General features: G+C 28.8%; 2 protein-coding genes across 2 annotated transcripts in view; both read right to left on the bottom strand.

The window, feature by feature from the left end:
• Positions 1–669: 669 nt before the first annotated feature.
• LOC135950957 (tetraspanin-6-like) lies at positions 670–6,285 on the bottom strand. Its single transcript, XM_065500493.1, has 5 exons — positions 6,129–6,285; positions 5,844–6,032; positions 5,458–5,634; positions 928–1,053; positions 670–853 (listed from the first exon to the last, which is right to left on the bottom strand). The coding sequence occupies exons 1-5, from the start codon at positions 6,213–6,215 to the stop codon at positions 698–700; spliced, it is 735 nt and encodes a 244-aa protein (XP_065356565.1). The 5' UTR covers positions 6,216–6,285; the 3' UTR covers positions 670–697.
• Positions 6,286–16,021: 9,736 nt separating this feature from the next.
• The window catches only part of Schip1 (Schwannomin interacting protein 1), a 43,266-nt gene continuing 36,730 nt past the window's right edge, over positions 16,022–22,557 (bottom strand). Inside the window, exons 7-10 of the mRNA XM_065501784.1 lie at positions 20,474–20,612; positions 19,984–20,381; positions 19,643–19,917; positions 16,022–16,592 (exon numbers count right to left, since the gene is read on the bottom strand). Coding sequence (XP_065357856.1) covers positions 16,529–16,592; positions 19,643–19,917; positions 19,984–20,381; positions 20,474–20,612 — 876 coding nt within the window. The 3' untranslated portion in view covers positions 16,022–16,528. The remainder of the gene's footprint in view (positions 16,593–19,642; positions 19,918–19,983; positions 20,382–20,473; positions 20,613–22,557) is intronic.

Below are 22,557 nucleotides of genomic sequence, written 5' to 3'. Positions count from 1 at the left end.
TTGAAATTAATCGGAATTTCAAAAAATCGTTTCGAAAAAAACATTTATTGTTTACACGATAGTATTACAAATATTTTATTTCTTTGTTGATTGATATTTTTCTGAAAACTTTATTTTCATTTTATATTTTCTTGACATTTTTGTTTGCCTTATTTGTATTTAAAAATACATACCCGATACATATGAAAATAAAAAGTTTTTGATTTGTTTTAAACAAATTTTGAATACAGAAATCATTCGTAAAAATCAAAAAAAATCATTCGTATTTTTTAAAAATCTAACACGAATTTTGTTTAGACGATGAAATTGTATTATGATACTAAAAATTTTTGACTCAGTATTGCCGTCTATAAATACTTTTAATGGAAATGTAAAACTACACACAGTATTATGAAATGCAAATTAATTTTTCTAATTTATTTAAGATCATGTAATTAAGTCCAAATAAAATGGAATAAGCTAAGAAATTAATAAAAATTATGAAAGCTTCATTTTAAAATTTTGTAGACATTTGAATCATTACTAAGAATATTTTACCCATGTGTTCTCTAAACCATTTTTTACACAATCATGCTTTAATCACTTTCATCTATGCCTAAGAATAAGCTTAAAAGAAAGTCCGAAATAATGCAAATAATAAAGAATTAAAAAAAAAACTATAAAAAACAATTGTGTTTTAATAAAATTATGTTTATTTTTATATAATAATTTCGTATCCGCCTTTTTTGTACATCATTGACAGACCGAGCGATAAAATAGAACCGAACAGAGGAAATAGAGCAATCGCGGATGTCGCCACGCCCACTGTGGTAAAATTAGTGTTGATTAAATTTCTCAATTTATATAAACAACCCTGCAATATAAATAGGAATGAATTACTTCAGTGTTTTACTTAGTAGTTAAAAAGAAATTAAGAAGAAAACTTACAATTTCATATACATTATTGGCATCTGTCGTTGTTTTGTGAACACTCGATCTTTGTGATCGGAAACATGAGGATGGTACAGAGTTCTGAGGCCAGTCAAGAAAACTTTCATTGCCGCAACATTGTAACTGAAGTTTAAAGGAGATATATAGAGTTAATTTACATATTACAAGAGTTACTTAAATAAGAAATATAAAAAAAAATTAGTTTTTAATATTAGTAGATTACACAGAGGAACAAAATTGACATTTTGGTTTGGTGCCGTGGAAAATGTTTTTGATAAAACATTACATAGTCAAAACTATATCTAGTTTTTTTTTTTGAGGAGCTCTTGTTTTTAAGATATCGCGGTTTTAATTTTTTTGGTTATTCTGTATTTTTTTCACTTTTTGTTTTGTTATTTCATAAATGGAGACTAAAATTAAAAACGCATTTTTGTACTGGTATTCTACACAAAATTATCTTTTATTTGACATCTATTTTGTTTATCTAAGTTTCAGGATATATTGGTGATATCGCAAGGATGTTGAAAATTAACTTTTTTCAGTTTCATCCTTATAAGTTTGACCTATTGTAAAAGGGTTCAACATTTTTTCACTATATACAATAAAACATATCAATAAACTAATTTATATAAAAATATTGAAAATTCGCTGAAAATATACTAACTATTTGGCAAATAACTCAAAGTTTTACAATATTTTTTATATGTACATATTTCATATTAAAAAAATTATATAAATGTTCGTAACTTGAATGTTTTACACCTGTTTTTTTTTTTTTGATAAATATAATTTCTCTTGTTATATTATTTCATTATGGCTAGTAAGATGAGATGCTGTGTTAAAGATCCTAATATGTTTTGTTACATTTGTGACGAATATATGTTAAAAGATCAGCGAAAATCAATTACATACACTGTTCTCCAATTGTATTTTGCTTACTTTGGTATTCAAATTCGCAACTTAGACAATTCCTGGATATATAATGTAGAAATAAATCTATATGTTTGTAAAAATTTATTTTTTTCTATAAAATACTAGTGTTTTTAAAAAAAATGTTTAGATATTTTTCACAAAAACGCTGTAAATCACGTAAATACAAAATTCGCAATATTTTAAAAACGTCAAATGAAGTATTTACATTGCTGTAGTTAGATTTAAATGTGTATTAAGAAATAAGACTAATGATCACCTAAAAATTTATTTATAAAAAAATTGTGTTTTAGGATGTAAAATTTCGGGATATTATCTAAATATTTCATTAAATTTTTAACGCCCCCTGTTATCAAAATGGAAAAAGATTTACATATGTTTTTAACAACAAATCTAACATTATTCTACAATGAATGTTTATGTTTAGTTTTAAACGATGTAGACACAATGGAAAAAGAAGCTAGAGAAAAAATTGTGCACAAATATCTAGAAAATCCGTCTTTGTCGGATTATAAGATAGCCAAAATCTGATATTCGGCAGGTATCTGAACAAAAATTTTATGTTTCGGCAGCTCGAGGTTGTGTGGCCTTTAAATATGAATACGTAAAATTGAACAAAAATATTAATTTGGCAAGAAATCCGCAGCTGCGGCTTGAAGACTCAAGCTTTTCAGAAATGTATAACAAATTACATCAGAATTATATATAAAAAGATAGTTTGGAAAAGCGATTGCTGTCATTTATAATACATCACACATCTGATACAAAGTTTTAGCCAAGTTGTCATTACTCAATGACAAGTTGTCTTTACTCAAATACAACTATGAAATGGTATAATGAGAATAATATTGATGTTATACCAAAACACATCAATTAAACAAATTGCCCAAATTTTCGTCCAATCGAGATATATTCGGCAATTGTTAAACGTAAAGTGAAAAAGAGTGCAGGTACAGTAAATAACAAGATTTTGATGATAACAAAGTGGAATAAATATGCTGGAATAACGGTAGAAGTGGGAAGAAAAATTGTGCAGCTATCAATGGGAGGCATAAGAAGAAAAGCCAGAAAATTTATTCACAATAAAGACACATAAAATGTTAACATACGTTGTTTCATTTAAAAGTTATGCTCGCTTTAATCCGTACGGATTTTAAGTGACCACTTCTTTAATTTCGCGTTTCGGACCTTGGGGTTATGTGATGTCAAATGTTTTCATCGAGAATAGTATTGCCAAATGTGCCGAATTTCGCAGTATTATTTACTCCCGTTCAAATCAAATTAAATTGTATCTCTTAACTATTCCATTGAATAATTCATTACGAATTAATTCATAGGCTTAATTCCTTAGTACTTCAAATGTATTGAATTCATTCCTTTGAGAATTCATTCTCAAACTATATTGAATGATTAATTTTTTCTTCAATTCAAATCTATTATAAAAAGGCCTTTGTCAATTTTTTTCAATTCATAATTAAAAGCAAATCAAAAAACAAAACTGAATTGAAAAAATATTTTAATTTTTGTAATGAATTAATTCCATTATAACTAGGGTTATACCGATTTATTTTATACGGTTAACTGTTCGAATAATTTAAAATTGCCGATTTTCAAATAACAAATAAACCGATTAATTTGTGTCGATTAACCGAAATTCCCTTTTTTGCACTTTAACATATTTTTTTGTATTTATTTTTTCGTTTCAATTCTAATACAAATTTCAAATTAAAATTACATATTTTTGCGAACATCCAAGAAATACATGTATTTGAAAATTTGTATTTACATGTATAGACGAAACTTTTTTTGCAACGAGTTTTTATCAGAAAGAAACTATTAAAAGTATTCAAAATCTAAATAAATTCAAAAAGAACTCCAATGGTATAACGAAGGCTTTTATATGCTTAGAAAAAACTAAAAGAAGAACTGAGATATTGGATATTCTTTATCATGCCTTAATTTATCCATCATCTACAATCAGTGAGAGAGTTTTTTCCAAGTCAAGTTTTTTTAAATCTAAAGGAAAAATCGTTAAAAAAAACATTTATATTATATTCTTTTTTTAAAAGATTATATCAGTAGATCTCACTAAAATCCTAAAAAAATCAATTTTTTTAGTTTTTTTTTTAAATTTTTGCCATTAAATAATTACTTTTGCAATTTAATTTAAAAGAATCGAAATGTGTACGTAATTTTCGTTCTAATAAGATATAAAAGACAAAAATTGATTAAAAAATGTTAAAGTTATTAAAAAATCGCCAGGACATTAACGTGTAACGTGTTTTTTGTAGATTAGTTGTTTGACAATTATTAGATTTCATATGGGCAATTTCACGAGAATGACTACCACGACCGAAAACCCAAATTTGAATAGGAGGAACCAATAAAATATTACTATGTGTAAGTATTTAGAGCATATTAGTGGCATAATAATAGTTTAAACTGACTATATTTAATTTTTTAATTTAATTGGCATGTTTTAGGCTAAAATTGCGGTTAAAACTAAGTTCCGAATTAGCATATAATATGAAATGAATTTGACTCTGATTGTTTATTTGCTATTATAAAATTGTTTATTGAAACCGAATATATATTTTCCATTAATTTTTTTAGTTTTTGTATACATATATTTACAGAATATATATTGTTTTATTATAAGAGAATAATCTGTCACGTACGGTATGTCACGTACGATATTAAATTTTATTTATTATAAAATCAAAGATTGTTTTTATTTAAATATAACGGATTGTAAAGGAAAAATATGTCGTTTAGTGTAAGAAATTAAAAGAAAACATTACGCCTCTCACAATTCGAAAATTTTCGCATATTTCAACATGTACTTCAAAATAACTTCCGTTTAATGTCACGTACGATATACCCTTATTTCGCTCGATATTTTGGACAACAATGTTTCGAAAGAACTTTTTATTATTTTAAAATAGTACCCTCTGAATGGAACGTGAAGACCAAGTTATTTTTCAGATATTCTTATTTTTGGAAAATCTATTCCACTCAATAGGCGTACAAATGTCACGTACTATGATATGGAATTGCCCATATGTATAACAGTTTCAAATCAGGGGGCAAATTCTCGCACTCGCAATCGAAATAAATTTCGAACGCTTATTAGTGTTCGAGTAAAATTTTTTATACATTTTATTCGATATCGAATAGGAGAAACATAAACAAAACTCGCACGTTCGAATAATTATTCGATCGTGTTCGACTGCGGTAATTAGCCCCCAGATCAAAAACAGAAAATTTGCATAGTTTTAAATCGAGGGGCATATAAAAAAAGGCTGCAATCTATTTGCTGAACTCGTGTGATCTGTCAATATCAAACATTATCTTTTGAAAATAATCCATAAATGGCAACTGTTACTGCTTTTTGTTAAGGTTTATTATGAAGCTATAAGTGCTTTAAGTTTGGTCTACATTTAACTCTTGGGATTGATCATATTGATTTTATTTTTCAAACAAAAGTAAAACGTTTTGTTTTTTTTTTGGTCAACCTAATTTTATATATGTATATTACATTCTAATTCAATTGATTTAATATTCTAAATGAAAAAAGTCTAGTTGAATTGTACTTACACTTCTTTGAATGAAATCCATTATGTTTGCAGAATTCGTTGGATGTTGATGATCATAATTTTCGATTTGATTGCTTATGCCGCTCGAGACGCCATTCAATAATTCATCTTTATAAGTGTAGACATAGACAGATAACGAAATTAGCGAAAATAGCATTGTTATCAAAAATCCACCGTACTAATAGTAAAAAAAAATAGACAATAGAAAAACAGAAACAACAAATTTAAATTATGTACATATTTAGAAATCAAAACAAATGAAGTCGTAAGTATTTATAATAAATCTCTAATGTTACTAAGCCATTATTATTGTGTTATTATTGTAGTATGTACGTAAGTATTCCCCAGGAGGCAATCATTACCAGATACTATTATTGATTTACTTACAACAACTAACATTGACGATTGTACTTTGACAATGCAAGAGCAAGCCAGTGAGCTTACAAACACTATTATAGCGCCGATTATCAGCAAAACGTAGGGGGCTTGATCCGAATAGGCTGAATTGATTTGTAGATAATTTTGAAAATCTGTTTGCATCCAAATACCAATCCATATCAACGATAAACCAGATATCTAAAAGCACACACTCACTATTATTAGTTTCATAAATTAATATTATAAATTTGAATTTAAAATTTAATTTCATTATAAAAAACCAGCACTCATTACCCAAAATGCAATGTTAAAGAGCATTAGTAAAGCTCGTACACAGGGATACGAAACATAGCGATCGTTGTTATTGTAATAATAATTCATCTTTTTTTTATTTAATTTTTTTTTTCGTATGTAATTTTATTGAAGCGTAAAACAAACGCAAAAGTTATATTTATTATTTATTATAATTTATTAACACAAAACAATACACAATAAATACTGCACTCTGAACGAATCTCTTCTGCTCCAGACTCGCTTCACTTAAAGACTATTTTAAAAATCTGCAATTTTAAAAATACAAATACTCGCTGATGTTGATGCTGCTGCCTGCTTGCATTCTGTTGTTTTTTTTTTTTGTTTGAGCTGATCAATGATCTACTCAAGAACATTCGTGATAAGAAAGAAATAATACATACATTTTTATTTATATATGTACTCGAATGTAGATAGATATGTATTTACACTCATATTTGTTGAAATCGCACATGCACGTCCACCAGTATTAAATTGAAAAAAATAACAATAAATTCTGCCTCATTTCAAAATAAACAATATTTATGCTTCCAAAATGGTAGCAGGTAATGAGAACTAATCAAATTCGATAAACTGTCTGGTTAAAAATGAAAACACTTCATATTATTATATCGTTTATCCTATCGATATAATAAATTCTATTATGAAAACTGTTAAAATATATTTTCAAATATAACAAGACATGATGATAGTGGGGGTAAATACTTTGTAATAGGAAGTTTTTTATTACATGAATAAAGTTAAAAGTAATCTAAAGCAACTGTACATTTAGCTCAATAGCTTTACGTTTCTCCATAAAACGTTTTAAAGTCACACTCTACAATGCACAGTGGTTTAGCTTCCTAGCGCTAATGGGGGCAAGTACGTAGCCCCTCAAAGTTGGTCACCACGGGTCTAAAATTTTTAAAAAAAAATCTTCAAAAATCCATTTATGGTCCGAATGAGCTGAAATTTTGAATATAAATAGTCCTTGAGAAGATCTACAAATACGCTTACAAGTGTAGGTTATCTCTATTAGTTGAAGAGATATTCAGGTTTATTGATTTATTTTTTTAATTTTGCTCGATCTTTTTATGGTTTTTTAGATATGGCGGGCCTAATTTATTTTTAAAATATCAGCTATGTTGGCGATAAAATTCTAAATAAAATAAAAAAACTTGCTAGCAGTTATCTCTTTCCTATAAAATGTTATACACATCCATATTTGGAACTTGTAAAAAGGGCCGTATTTTTTAAGTTTTTTCCCAATTTATATTCAAAATTTCAGCATATTCGAATTATAAATGGATTTTTGGCGATTTTTTTAAAAAAATTGAGACCCGAGGTGACCAACATTGAGGGGCTACGTACTTGCCTCCATTAGCGCTAGGAAGCTGAACAAACGAACACGAAAATACCTCAGCTCAAATTTCGTAACAATATCTCCAATAGTTCCACTGTGCGTCATTAACAAAAACATTATTATTGTTAGTGCAAAACATTATTTTTGGCCAAGAAATGGGGTCAAATTACCTATAGTGCGATGTCTAGATTTATTTGGACAATCCATGGGTCGTCACGCTCATCTGTGAGTCCCGCTGCCTCTTCCTTCACCTAGCGGCTGCTACGGTGACATTTTTTGCGTAACTTCTATTCGACTGCGTGCAAGTCTAACACTGTATATGAAGATGACTAACTACTTTTAGGAGTTGTCATTGGAGTTACTTAACGAATTTGTTCAGAGTTGGTTACAATAAAACCAAGAAAACCTTGAAAAAATATATAAATTCTTCAATAAATTGTCTACTTTTTGTATTATTTAAATTTTTATGCCAAGGAATGATAAGTTTTAAGAAATTGCCACAAAGTCAGTACTTTTTAGGATACTTTTTTGACCTAAGGATGACTTAATTTTGTCGGGTTATGAGTCTTCGACACCTATCTATACAGATAAATCTAGTGATAGGATTATTCCTTAGTTTTTGCGAGTTTGTGATTGATGATAACTAAGCAATAAACCTACTAGATTTGGGTTAAATTGTTTCTATCATGCATATGCATAAAAATCTACTGATTCTTTAGTTTCTGGTATGTGTTGGCTGATTAATTAACGCTAACAATCTTCTAAATTACGATTAAACATCGTCGTACAAAGATGCGCTGGTGTGACCATTGATTTTAATACAACTCGAGAACCATACAACTATGAAGCCTATTTGTTTGAGTTATTGGGCTTGAATGGACGATTGGACTATTCGTGAGTTCATGAATCATTGAATCGAACAGTGACATATTTCATTCGTCACATATTGCTGGTGACCGTATAATATAATTATCAATTCCTTTGATCTTTTTCCTAATCTTCTTGAATATCATGGTTATTTCATTCCATCTAAAAGTTAGATTAAAATTTTGTGTGAATTGTCTAATTGTTAATGCTCATAAGGATAATATTTATGAGATTCTGTTCATTCGTTAAAAAGGAAGAATCACTCATGTTCTCAAAATCCTATTCTTTCAAAGTACTACGTAAACTGTACTGCGATTCTGCAACATTTAGTTAATAATAGTTGTGTTCGCGTACTTTCCAGTTAAAAATATCCAGTAACTTTATTTTAGAGAGTAAAAATAATTTACTCTCAATCTGAAAAATAACCAAAAAAAGTACGCGAACAACAATTTGTAAAAATTAGTTGTATTTTATTATAACCAATTTAAAACGTTTCATTTGTGTTATTTACATCTTTTCTTTGCAAAACTTGTGAATTGTGTTAATTTTCAACTTTTTTGTTTTGCTTACATTTGCAATCAAGGCGAATTTATATACAAGGTGGTGTCGGTGGCGAATTCAGGAAAATACGAGCGAAAATACGAGCGAACTGTCACTTTTAACACTCTCTTGCTTTCTCGTTACAAGTTTTTAAAAGTAAACGAACGGAATCCCGTAACTTCCAGTGATAATTTGTACAAATTATTACAAATTATAAAGTACGCGAACACAACTAATAACACTTTGCACAAAATTGACACTTTTTTCTGTCAAAAAGGGCACCTAGTGGGTTAAACTGCCAAAAAAAAATTGATTTCGAAAGTATTCTGATTATTCCATCAAATCAACCTAGTTTAGAGATCTTACTATACGAATTGTGATCTCAACCGAGTTCAAGGATAATCTAGGTGAGCTGCAAGACTAAGTTCAAACTGCTACTCTAATTATACCCTTGACTTTCGTGAGAAGGGTATATATAAGTTTGTCATTCCGTTTGTAATTTCCACAATATAATTTTCCGACTCTATAAAGTATATATATTCTGGATCCTTATAGATAGCGTCTGTCTGTCGGTTGCAATAAATTTTCTGAAGACCCCAGATATCTTCGGGATCCAAATCTTTAATAATTCTGTCAGACATGCTTTCTAGAGAATTTTCCTATTTCTGAGATATGAGGAAAAAACCAAGACAACCTCGATTTTTTACCTATGTATATCTGGATTACTAAGTCATTAATATAGACAATAGGGATATCTAATGACAGATATTTTAAAGACCTTTGCAAACAACGTATATAAGACCATAGTAAATTGGACTTACAATGGGTCAAAATCGGAAAAAATATTTTTTAACCCAAATTTTTTTTTCACCAAAAAAATAAAATTAAAAAACCAAAAAAATTTTTCAAATAATTGTAATTCGAACAAATTTTTTTTCCAAAAAATTAAAAAAAAACAACTTTGAAAAAAAATTTGTTTACCTAAAAATATTTAAAATTTGTATTTTAAAGTATAATTTGGTGAAGGGTATATAAGATTCGTCACAGCCGAATATAGCTCTCCTACTTGTTTTTTAAATGATATTTGCCAATTACCAGATGAAACCAGTGAAACCAGACCATGTCGGTCTGCCTGTCTGTCTGTTGAAATGAATTTTCTGAAGACCCCAAATATCTTCGGGATCCAAATTTTCAGACGTTAACCCTTAAATCGTGAAGGTCAAAGGTCAAATTTTTCAATATTTGGAATTTCTCTTGGAAAGATTTCGAAATGTTCGAAATGTTGTATATTTTTGGGCCGATTTTGATGAAATTTAACAAAAATATAACACAAAGCCTAGTATTTACAAAAACAGCAGAAAAATTAAAATTAACCCTATATACCACATGGTGTTAAAATGACCCCAAACTTCTAAAACCATAAAAAAATATGATTTTAAAAGTTTGGGGTCATTTTAACCCCAAGTGCCATTAAACGTTAATTTCCATTCTTGTGATGTTATTATAAACCCTAGAGATTATGTTATATTTTTGTTAAATTTCATCAAAATCGGCCCAAAAATATACAACATTTCGAACATTTCGAAATCTTTCCAAGATAAATTCCAAATATTGAAAAATTTGACCTTTGACCTTCACGATTTAAGGGTTAACGTTTTCCAATTTTAGTAAAAGTTTCAGAGTATATTTAAAATTATCTGGACTATAATATTCTCAATAGGTTTTACTTAAAATTTATAAGAATAAGGAAATAGAGCTCGTTGGCCTAAAAATTGCCAAATAATTGGTTTTTCTCTAAAATTTAAAAATTTAAATCGCAGGTACGGAAAAACTATAAGAGATATTTTCATAATATTTTCACATTTTTATTCCCTATTATATTCTTAATAAATCCCAATGAGATGATCTAAAAATTCTGAAATTTGTTTAACAAAATGTTTAAAAATTTGAAAATGGAGTTTTGAAACTGCCGTTAAAAAAAATTTATTTTTTTGTTCATACCTAAGAATAGGTTAACGGTATCCTACGAAGACAAAAACTCATATACAAGTAAATATGGACATATTTTAAGTAAAAATGAGCTTTTATTTTAATATTTCTCAAAATATGTTAATTTTGTTCCTACATTTCTTGTTCTAGTGGCCTGAGACACGTTAATGGCCTTGCAAATTTTTAATAACTTTAACATTTTTTGACCAATTTCTGTTTTTTATGTCTCATTAGAACGACAATTACGTACACATTTCGATTATTTCAAATTAAATTGCAAAACTGAAAAAAATGCATTTTTCCCCTTGTAAATGCATCTCAAAACTTCAGAGGTCTTGCGGCACGTCTTAACCCCAACCGATTTACCTAAAATTTTTTCAGGATGATTTTTTTACTAATGTTCACCAAACTGGGGGGTGAGAATGGCCAAAATCCAACTTTCGTTTATTAAGGGCCACCCTAGTATATATTTATAAAAATTAAATGGTCCACGTATGTAATGACATCACGTGAGAATGGCTGGAGCGATTTGTCTGATTTTTTTTTATTCGATTATAAAATTTTAGGAGATGGTTTGTAAAGAAAAAAATTCGGAATTTTTAATTTTTAATATATTGCCTTCTTTTCACTTCTCACTGTTCTTAATAAGATACATTTTTTGGATAAACTTGAAGAACTACATTACTAAATAGCTACCTGGCGAATCATCTTGTTTATTATAATTCGTATGTATTCAATCAGTGACCCAGATTGTTGTTATGCATAGATTGTTAAGGATAATCTAGGCACTAGCCAAGTTTCGGCTTTTTCTTAAAAATGTGTTTTAGATGACCATCAAAATCTCAAATTTAATTTTCGTTTCGAGAACATCTGACAAGTTTCTGAAACGAGATACTGGAATGGGGCTGAATGAAAACCAAAAATGAAAACAAAAAAGTGCGAATTTTTAAATGTACATACAGTAAATAAAATAAAATTGTTGTTATTACTTATTTGAAATAATTTATATTTATACCTAGCAATATGTAAATGTGAACTTGTGCTAGCGTGTGTTTCTGAAAGATTATGGATGCATTTAATCAGAAATTTTACAAACACATAATTTTTGTTCCTTTATTCGAAAAGGGATTTTATTGCTGCAGTAATTGTAAATACACAGCACATATGTATGTATTTATTTATTACATACATACGTACAAGAATTTATTTATAAGTGTGTTCTACAAATGCCATTTATTCTAAATGCATCAACAAGTGCATGAATGATAATTATTTCATTGACTCTTCAAGACAGTCATTAAACAATACTCGTATCACACAAAGACTTCCATGGGTGTCAAAACAAATATGTACAGTGGTACATACAGCTTAACGATTTATCGGTTTTTTATTCTCTCAAATTCAAAACAAGTAAAACATTTTTACTTATTCACAATTAAAACACACATGTTTAGTTTATGGACAGACACAGTACACAAAGCGTTTAAATGGTGGCGTTTCACTAAATCAATATTAAATATTTATGTAGTCTTGTTAAGATTATTTCAAAAATACTACACAAATTGGAGAAAACTTAAGAATTTGACATTAGTGTTTATTTTGGAATTCGTTATTTGTTTTTTTCTACAAATATGTACCGACATTATTCTACAATAAACAAACTGGATTGTTACATCTGCAGCATCGCACAGCGGAACCGATTACAAAATAAACGGTAATAAACATAAAACTTTAACTAACTATATTAATTCGTGTGGTCTATACAAAATACTGAAAAACAATAGGAACGTTGATTACTGATTTCAGAGAAGAGACATTTTTACATAAATGAGCGTTAGTGGGGCGATCAATGTTGTTATATCGATCCCTAAACTAAACCAAACTTTCTAAAAAGTGAGGTTTTAAGGAGAAGCTTTCAAAGTTAACGTGATATCTCGGACACAGTTATAAATTAAAAATTTATGTTTTTACCAATGAAAATCAATTCTGAGCCACCGATCCACGACGTGTATAATTTTTGGCCTAGGAGCATTTTAAAAACATCGGCATATACACAACAAAAATTTATTTAAACTATCATAATATATTAGGGCATTATGACAATATAAACCAATCACCAAAATCCCGGGAATTTCGCAAAATTTTCAATCTCGAAATCCCGGGAAATTGTGCGAGAATTCCCGGGAATTATTTTCCATAGTTTTATGTGATTATTTTGAACTTGATTTTCACAAGAAAATATTCATACAAGAAAAAATATTAAACCCAAATAGACCAATAACAAGATCATTATTCAAAATATTCCAAAAACTCGAATGTTCACGGCAGTCACAAAATTCTATCCGATCGAAAGTGGAATTATTTAGTATTTTGCTATTTCATAAAGAGTAAAACTAAAATTTTTGGAATAAAACCACCTTCCTTGGAATAGAATTCTGTTTAATATTATTGGGTTTTCTTCCAGTTTCCAAAGCTGCTTTTTGTTTTCTGATCCCAGCTTTGGGATTTTAGAAAACGTGGCCCAAGTTGAATTTTTGATAAAAATTAGTTTTTTTTTAAGAAAAAAAGAGTTAAGTCACCTTTTCGCCCAAAAAACAGCAAAAATCTACTATTTTTTTAATATTTAAATTTAAAATCGTTTATTTTTGGATCCATAATAGATATTGACCTCAAATCTCTTGTATGTTATTGCTAATTTAGTTGTCTAACTAACTAAAAATTCGAGTCCATTCGGTCCAAAATTACGCCCTATATTTTTAAAATTGCGGGCCAAGGTATGGCCAAATTTTAAAATTTCAATTTTGAAATGCCTATAACTCGGAAATTATAAGAGATAAATAGAGTTAAAATCTTTAAAATCGGATGGGAGAAAAAAAAAGGCCACGTGTTTAAACATTTTACAAGTCGAAGGTACACTACTTTGAGCCCCCATATCGACTCCCCTGGAGCATTGGTATGGCAAATTTTAATAACTTAAACTCGAATGCTCCTTGGCTACGCCCGGTCGGACCAACCGTTTAGAAATGCCAGTAGTGTTTATAAAAAACCGACTTTTTAAAAAACTGGTTTGTCGGTTAACCGAAAATTGGCCTTTTCTAAAAAACCGGTTTTTCGGTTAACCGACATCGAAAAAACCGGTTAAACCGGTTAACCGTCATATATGTGTAGAAAACATAAAATGTCCAATAAAGTCTATACAGCTTTAAAATTTGTAGTTTTTAGTAGTCAGGAATGGTTAATATTAAATAACTATGAATATACTAAAGTGCTAAGTCCATTTTATTTTGTAAAAATTGCAAAATTATTATCTCAGTCAAATGGAATTGTGTATAAATATGCTACTAAATATATAATACGTACTTGTTTTAATTATTGGTTTATTCATTAAATTCCAACCAAAAAATGTAAATCAATTTTTTAATTAAATTTTTGATAATTTTGAAATTTATTATCACCTTAACTTTCTGATACGAAACAGAAAATGTTACAAGTCCTAAAAAAGGATGAAAACGCACTTCTTCTTAGGTGTGATTATTTGTCATTATAAATCATACCAAATAATTAATAAAACTAAATTATCAGATTTCAAAAATGTTTCATATCATGGATTTCAGAACGTTTTTTTGTCACTCCTGCAATATTTCTGAAAAGCTAACAAAATGATTAATAAATTAAAATTTTAAGAACAAAACACACTAATGAAGTCAAATTTTTATAGGTACATCGAATTCATTTTAACGTTTGGTAAAATCATCAATAAGTTTTTAATGAATCATTATAATGCATTAGTAAGATTTAGTTAGCCTAAACTTATAGAATTATGAGGAATTTAATTTTAATTTTTAATATTTTCATTATGTGTAATTGACTCTGAAAAAGTATCTAAGTAAACTCATCGTCCTCTACTATATAGAATCATTGTAATTCTTAAAAATATTAATCTAAAGAGGTTTGTATTGTAAATCAGCAGTTTAGGTTTCAAATCATACCAATAATGTGTATCGAATGAATACTAAAAATGCACAAAACATGAAATTTATTAATTTTATTCCCAAATTTTAAAAACCCGTTAACCGAGTGATAAAAACCGGATAAACCGGTTAACCGAAAATCAACATTTCAAATTAACCGGTTTATAAACACTAAATTCCAGATTTATTTACAAAAAATTTCGATTCTGCCCCACTGTGCATTGTGCATTCATCCCAAATGATAATTTTGCACCTTTTAAGGATTGTGGACATACCTGAGTTTTTACTAATTTTGCAAGTTGGTGATTCTATCTGGTTCAAATTCAGTGGGAGTTGGAGTGCGCAGTGTGTCCGTCGTCCAATAACGTCGATGCAAATTCCGATGATGCCACTGCGAGTGCAAACTAATTCAGCATTCGAACCCACGCCGACAAAGAGGAAAAAAAGTCCGCCATTTCCGTTTGCTATAACTTGCATAATTTTTTCGTAAGCTTTTTTTTGAATGATTGATTTGAGTTTTCACATATTGTTTTTGCTGGTTCACATCGAAGTGCTGTTCTCGCATCAGGTCTCTGTCTTGCAAACTGTTTATGTGCCGTATTGGACCCGGCATTCCTAGGTCAGTTAAGAATTTATTGTTAATGGATATGCACATGTCCTCAATCAGCATTAGAGATTGGTTGATAATATCGTCTGAATACTGCTGGTTAGGCTCAGTTACGCGTGATTGCATTCTCATGCCTTCACTTAAGCTTTCGCTATGCGTTTCCCACTGTTCTCGTGGATTCGATGCATCGCGATGGTGAGCATGTTGCTAAAAGAATCGCCAACAAAGTGCGTATTTGTTTTGGGTGATATGTGAGTGATGCTTCTTTGTCGGATTTTAAAAACATATGTATAATTTTTTCAATCAGAATAAAAATTATTAATTTTATAATTTCACATTGTAGATTCACAAACATTTTTAATTAAAGTAGATTATGCATTTAATCCTTTTATTCGATAATTCTTGTATTAAATACTTCGAATAATTATTCGTAGGAAATTGCTCGATTATTCGAATGGATAACTTACTAGATGCGCTTTATGTATAATTTCCCAGGAATAAATCACCAAGAAGAAAAACTACTTACGTCCCATTATTGGAAATAAAATGCCAGTTAGAATTATATATATTTTGTTAATTTGAAATTTAACTCGTTTTAAATTTTATTTAAGAGAGATGCAGTTTAGAACACTCTATTAAGTTGTTTGAAATAGAAGTGGGGGGGGTATAATTCATAATTATCATAAATATATATATATTTTATATAAGTATTTATGTTATTATTATTATTATATATTATGTATTTATTTATTTATGTATGCATGTAGGTGTTTAACTGTGTATTGGTATGTATATAATAGTACTCGTATATGTATGCAATTTCTTTTTTATTTATTTTTTTTTTGTATTTATGTTGTATGCAAGTGTTGTATTTTTCAAATAGTTTTTTTATATATTTTATTTATTTGTTGTATGTATATACTCGTAGTTATTATTAATTAATAATATTGTAAATAAATTATAAATTAATAAACATTGCCATTTTTGGTTTTTCCTTTTTTTCTCATTTTCTCTTTGTAATAAATATTGTTTTCTTCTCAAGGATTTGTGTGTGAATAATAATAATCTACTTTGAACATTTGTTTACAGATGATATCCGCTCTTGCTGGGCGATATGTTCTTTTGCTCCTCTGAAATTTAAAGAAAAAGTTAATTAGCAAGATACATAAAAAATAGATAAAATCAATTTATGAATGTTATATTAAAGTAACAATTGAGTTCAACTTGTACAATTATTGAAATCACGGTGTTATTCGAGTTTAATTTTGATCGAATAAAATATTACATTTTTTTATTTAGTTCGGGAATGGTTCAGTTTTAACCATATTTTACCTTGTTAAATCATAAGATATAGACAATAATTTTATCATGATTATAGGGCAGGTCGGAGAGGTGTTAATATGTCGCAGTATGAAGTCATGCACCGATTTCAATAAGCTTCTTAATTGGGTCAAAATAGAAATTTGATCATGTTTTCCTTAAATTTGCGTGTCTTAGTTAAGTTTGATAATGTTGTAATCTAGAGATCTTAATTAAAATCTATGAAAAATTAATATAGGAAAATGTTCCAATGATGAACATCTTTATTTAACATTATTGAATTTTTATATTTGAGAGTTTGTCTTCAATATTTATATAAACTATTTTTTTAAATGTTATCTTATTTTCGATTATTCGGCTATTATTTATCGAATATTTTTTTATTCTAAACTGAAAAGTTTTATTCACTCGAATAAAAATCATTTTTTTCCTCGATTATTCGAATGACAACTCCAATGTTCATCTTATATTATCATATTAGACTGGAGGTCATCAAAATTATAATAATTGATACAGTAAAATGGACGACCTTTTTCTTCTCAATAACCCGACATAACCTCTGGCATCAATAAACACAAGAGACATGCTCAACTAAATTGCCTAGTGTGAAAGGGGTCTTAGGAATATCCATTTGCAGAATGTGAATCTTTATTTCGTTCTTAATCTAAATCCGACTAAGTGCGAGTTTTTGCCTTCATATCAAATGTCTATTAAATATTAACACTCGTTGATATTTATGCGTTCTAGTTTAAACTGCGGAGTATTGCCATACACACGTCAGAAAATGACACATTTTGTTGTAAAACCATTGAGTAATTCAGATTAGATTAGAAAATTCCGAAAACCCAAATTAATACAAACAAATCTACTCAAAGAATATTTCGTTAAGTCACTTAAATCTTGAATTTTTTATGTTTTCATACACAATTTTTGTTTATATTTATACCCTTTACCTTCGTGAGAAGGGTGATATATAAGTTTGTCATTCCGTTTGTAATTTCTGCAGTTTTCATTTCCGACCCTATAAAGTATATATATTCTGGATCCTTATAGATAGCGGAGTCGATTAAGCCATGTCCGTCTTTCTGTCTGTTGAAATCAATTTTCTGAAGACCCCAGATATCTTCGGGATCCAAATCTTCAATAATTCTGTCAGAAATGCTTTCGAGAAGTTTGATACATATTTAAAATCAGCAAAATCGGTCCACAAATGGCTGAGATATGAGGAAAAAATCAGAACAACCTCGATTTTTGACCTATATCTGGATTACTAAGTCATTAATATAGACAATATGGATATCTAATGATAGATATTTCAAAGACCTTTGCAATGACGTATATAAAACCATAGTAAGTTGGACCTACAATGGGTCAAAAACGGAAAAATATTTTTTAACCCGATTTTTTTTTTTTCAAAAAATTTTTTTCGCTAAATATTAAAAAAAAAATTGAAAATTTAAAAAAAAATCCGAAAAATCCTAAGACAAAGTGTATTAATAAGATGATATTATAAACACAGCTGATTATTATTTTTTAATTACACAGGGCAACAAAATTGATGTTTGTGGTTCCAGTGGTACAAATATGGTCCACATTTTAAATTCTATGGAGAAGTTTTTTTTTAATTTTTTTTTGGAAATTGTGAATTTTTTTAGACGTTTCTCTACATAATTTATGATAACTCAAGAAGGGTTAGTCGGATATTATTGAAGTAAACTTTGAAAAGAACAAATTTACATAAACTTTAAAATATATTTTTTACGTGAAAATAGCAAATTTTTTTGTTTTAAAAAACTCATGAAAAATCGAAAACGGCAGATTTAATAAAAAACTATCCCTGAAGATGCTGAAAAATAAACAGCGAAACGTTGGATAAAAAAAAATTAAATTATTTCTTTTATTTACATTTAAATATAATAAGGACCTTGAAAGCCCATATTAGATAAAATCTAATAAAAATAAATAAAAAATTTGCTATTTTCACGTGAAAAATAATTTTTTTACTACAATTTGTTATTATAACTCCGAAACTACTGAGCCGATTGAAATGCAATATATGTATATGTGAAAATTTGTACATAGCATGGGGAAAATGTATTCAAAATTCAATCAATCGAATGAAGAACATTAAATAATCAATTTTGATTATATATATCAACCAAAAAAATGAACATTTTGTGAAAATGGGCTAATTCGCTTAATTGTTAATAAATTCGAAAAGAATCAATAAATTTTTATGTTCGATATCCCATTTTATTGCTATTATATGCGGCAAAGCATATACATATTTGCGACAAAGCATACATTTTAAAAGCAATAAAATAAGAAAATTGTGTGTATAAAATAGTTGTTACTGGAAAAGCGTTCATTTACTTTTTACTATTTTTGAGAATTTAAGAGAGTAATTTTGTAAATTTTGAGTTTATTCTCTTGTTGCAAGTATTTACTGGCAAAGTAAATGAACACACCTAATAATTATAAACGAATTTGTTTGAATGATCTTTTAGTGGTGTCCCGTTTTGGAAATTTTAAAAGGTGGCAAGTCTAGTCATGCACTTTCTTTCTCTGTTGTAATATGTCCAGCTATTGAGATTTGTTTATTATTTTTATAAAGTTTGTTGACTTTTGTATTGTTTGCTGATAAATAACCGAATATGTGCAGACCCTGGTGGCTCTGAGTGCCCACCACTGCGATAGATAAATAGTGCATTCTGTTTATATATAAACGCAGGATGTAACATTCTGACAGGTTTTAACATGGCGTTGTTTAAGGGGAGGAGGAAATTGGCAATTGTAAACATTTAAGCAATCTGTAGATGTTTACAGAACTAATCCATTAAATTGTTCATCACATACTTACATATAACGAGTGAGTTCCTCAATATCAACTAGCATGGTATCCTGACTGTCGTGTAAATCATCACGTTCCATTAGATAATTAACAAGCGATTCGTTTAACTCTTCAATGCGTGTGTGTAGATTATTGACTAAAATCTGTAATTGTGCTATATTCATGTCGGTTAACAATTGTCGAGATAAACGACGTTTGTCAGGTTTTATTTGTACACCAACTTTATCCAATGAATCACGTATTATGGCTGTTATGGGAGAGACTCGTTGATTTTGACGTTCAATCTGTAAATCCAATAAAAATGTTAAAGATTTCGTTTGATTAAAAACTAATTTCAATATGTCGCATACCTCCATTTGCATGTGGGCCATTTCTTTGGCCTGCGACAAGGCCATACGGGCTTCAATTTGTAATTTTGCTTGTTTGGTGAAGAAATCACACTCTCTGTCTTCATTGCTAAATGTTTCGCTTAGTTGTTGTTGCAATTGTTGGTGTTGTTGCTGTTGTGTGGTTAGTGTTTTTGTTGCTGTATTGTTGTTGTTGTTAAGATTTGAATTATTTGAACAGCTGACTGAAAGGGGTCGTCCATGATATGGATGCAATTGTTGATTATCGGTTATTGATATTTGGCTGCCATTAAATGGAAATACGCCAATTTGGGATTTTGATTTGGATAATTTCGGACAAGTTTCCGAATCGGAACTATGACTTTCGGTATCGGATGATAATTCTGTAATGCGATTAAAATCTGCAAAACAAAATATGCGTATTGAAATTATTTAGTCAGAAATTTACTTTTAAATATGTTTGTAAGTATATAAAATTTGCAATTTAATTTACCAGTTTGTAAACGCGATTGTATACTGGGTTTCCATAAGTTTCGTTCTGGTTGTATTTGTGTTTGTTGTTGCTGTTCATTGCAATTCTCCTCAGCACCCATGGCCAAACGTCTTCGAATTTCCTCACGATCACTGCGTCTCTATAATATTAAAATAAAATCAATTAGATACATGTCTTGCTTCCGCTAACAGGATGACAAATGTATTCGCAAATATTGCTTGAGCTGATTATAAAAATATGACTTCGCCTTAGTGAAATATTCTCGGAAAATAATTTAAACCATGCATACAAGAACATTAAATTTAAGAATATTTAACAGAGTAAGGCATTTATTTATATATGGAGTTTGACATTAAAAAGATGGTCTGCATACTCCATACACGAATTTTAAATTCTATGTTCCCGTACATATGGCATACATTTAGGTTTGTGAAAATTCCACTTAGGCGAAATCGTAACTTTATGGATGAATTCGCTCGAATTGTTCACTCCTCCACCTTGACAAAATTCAACTTTTTTAATTTAACAATAAACTAGTTTTACGCGAAATGTAACATTGAGAGTGAAATTATTGGCCTAATGCCTACAATATTATTTACATTTGGTGTTAAATAATTGTTCATAAATATATTTAAAATTTCTTACACTATATCTTTTATAATCCTCTACACTGGGATCAGTTACACGTAAAAATTTATCCACAATATTTATGAGAAATTCAGGTTCAATGCACGATGCATCCTTTGTAAACAAAGTCAATTCAATATTTGTGAATTTAGTTTCACTGTACACGCGCGGAAACATGCCATCGACACAATCGCGATCATTTTGGCCGCATGATCTGTATTTGTACAATTTACGATTAAATTTTGTCAAGAACATTGTTCTGACTTCAAACACAATTTTATCAAACATTTTCTATGTGGAGACAAATAAAAAAATAAACTTTAGACTAAAAACTAGCGATAACGAGTTGTTGAAGATCCTAACGACTGTTTAACACTGATTTCATTTAAGAAAAAACATTACAAATATTCATCAGAAATTCATCCTTCCTTTGCGTAGATCAGTGCCAGAAACAACAACAAATCGAAAACAAAAACAATACATACGTGTATTCACTTACAACGGTTAAACACACACACTCATCCATTAAAACAACAATAACCACAAGAACTTCTCTGTTCAACCCTGATTAGATTCAGGGGGATTCAAACATGTGTGCATTCCTATACAGGGATGAAAATGCTGATACAATTGCACTTTTATTTTGGTACATTTCAACGGTAAAAAAGTACATTATTTGGAATGGTTAAAAGCAACAACTTTACATCATTTTGAAATTATTGATTTATGCAACATTTTTGTATTGAATAAAATTAGCTTTCAAACTGTATTTAATATGAGTTTTTGTCTTTGTATGATACCGTTAACCTATTCGCAGGTATGACCAAAAAAGTTTAATTTTTTTAACGGAAGTATCAAAACTCCAATTTCAAATTTTTAAAAATTTTGTTAAACAAATTTACGAATTTTTTGATCATCACATTGGGATTTATTTACAACATAATAGGGAATTAAAATATGAAAAAAGTATGACAATACCTCCTATAGTTTTTCCGTACCTGCGATTTAAATTTTGCGATTTTCGAGAAAAACAAATTTTTTGGCCATATTTTGGCGAATGAGCCGAATTCCCTTACTGTTATGATTTTTAAGTAGGAGCTATCCAGAATATTATAATCCAAGTAATTTTAAATATAGTCTGAAAGTTTTACTAAAATCTAAAAACTTTAACCCTTAAATAGTGAAGATCAAAGGTAAATTTTTTCAATATTTGGAATTTTTCATGGAAAGATAGCGAAATGTTATATAGTATTTACAAAAACAGCCGAAAAATGGAATTTTTTTGCAAATTTTTCACTACCCGATTCCCGGGATTTTTAGTCGGGATTCCCGGGAATTAAAAACTGACGAAAATAGAAAGAAAACAAGTTAGTACTCTATTTTTTTTTTAAAGGTGAAATTTTTTTTACAGTTTTTCGTTTGAATCTCGGCAATAATAGTCCGCTTATTATTATTAT

The sequence above is a fragment of the Calliphora vicina genome, chromosome 2, assembly GCF_958450345.1.
Source record: "Calliphora vicina chromosome 2, idCalVici1.1, whole genome shotgun sequence".
Classification (NCBI taxonomy): Eukaryota; Metazoa; Arthropoda; class Insecta; order Diptera; family Calliphoridae; genus Calliphora; species Calliphora vicina.
Note: the sequence above shows the minus strand (reverse complement) of the source record. Positions and strands in the feature narration are given on the sequence as shown.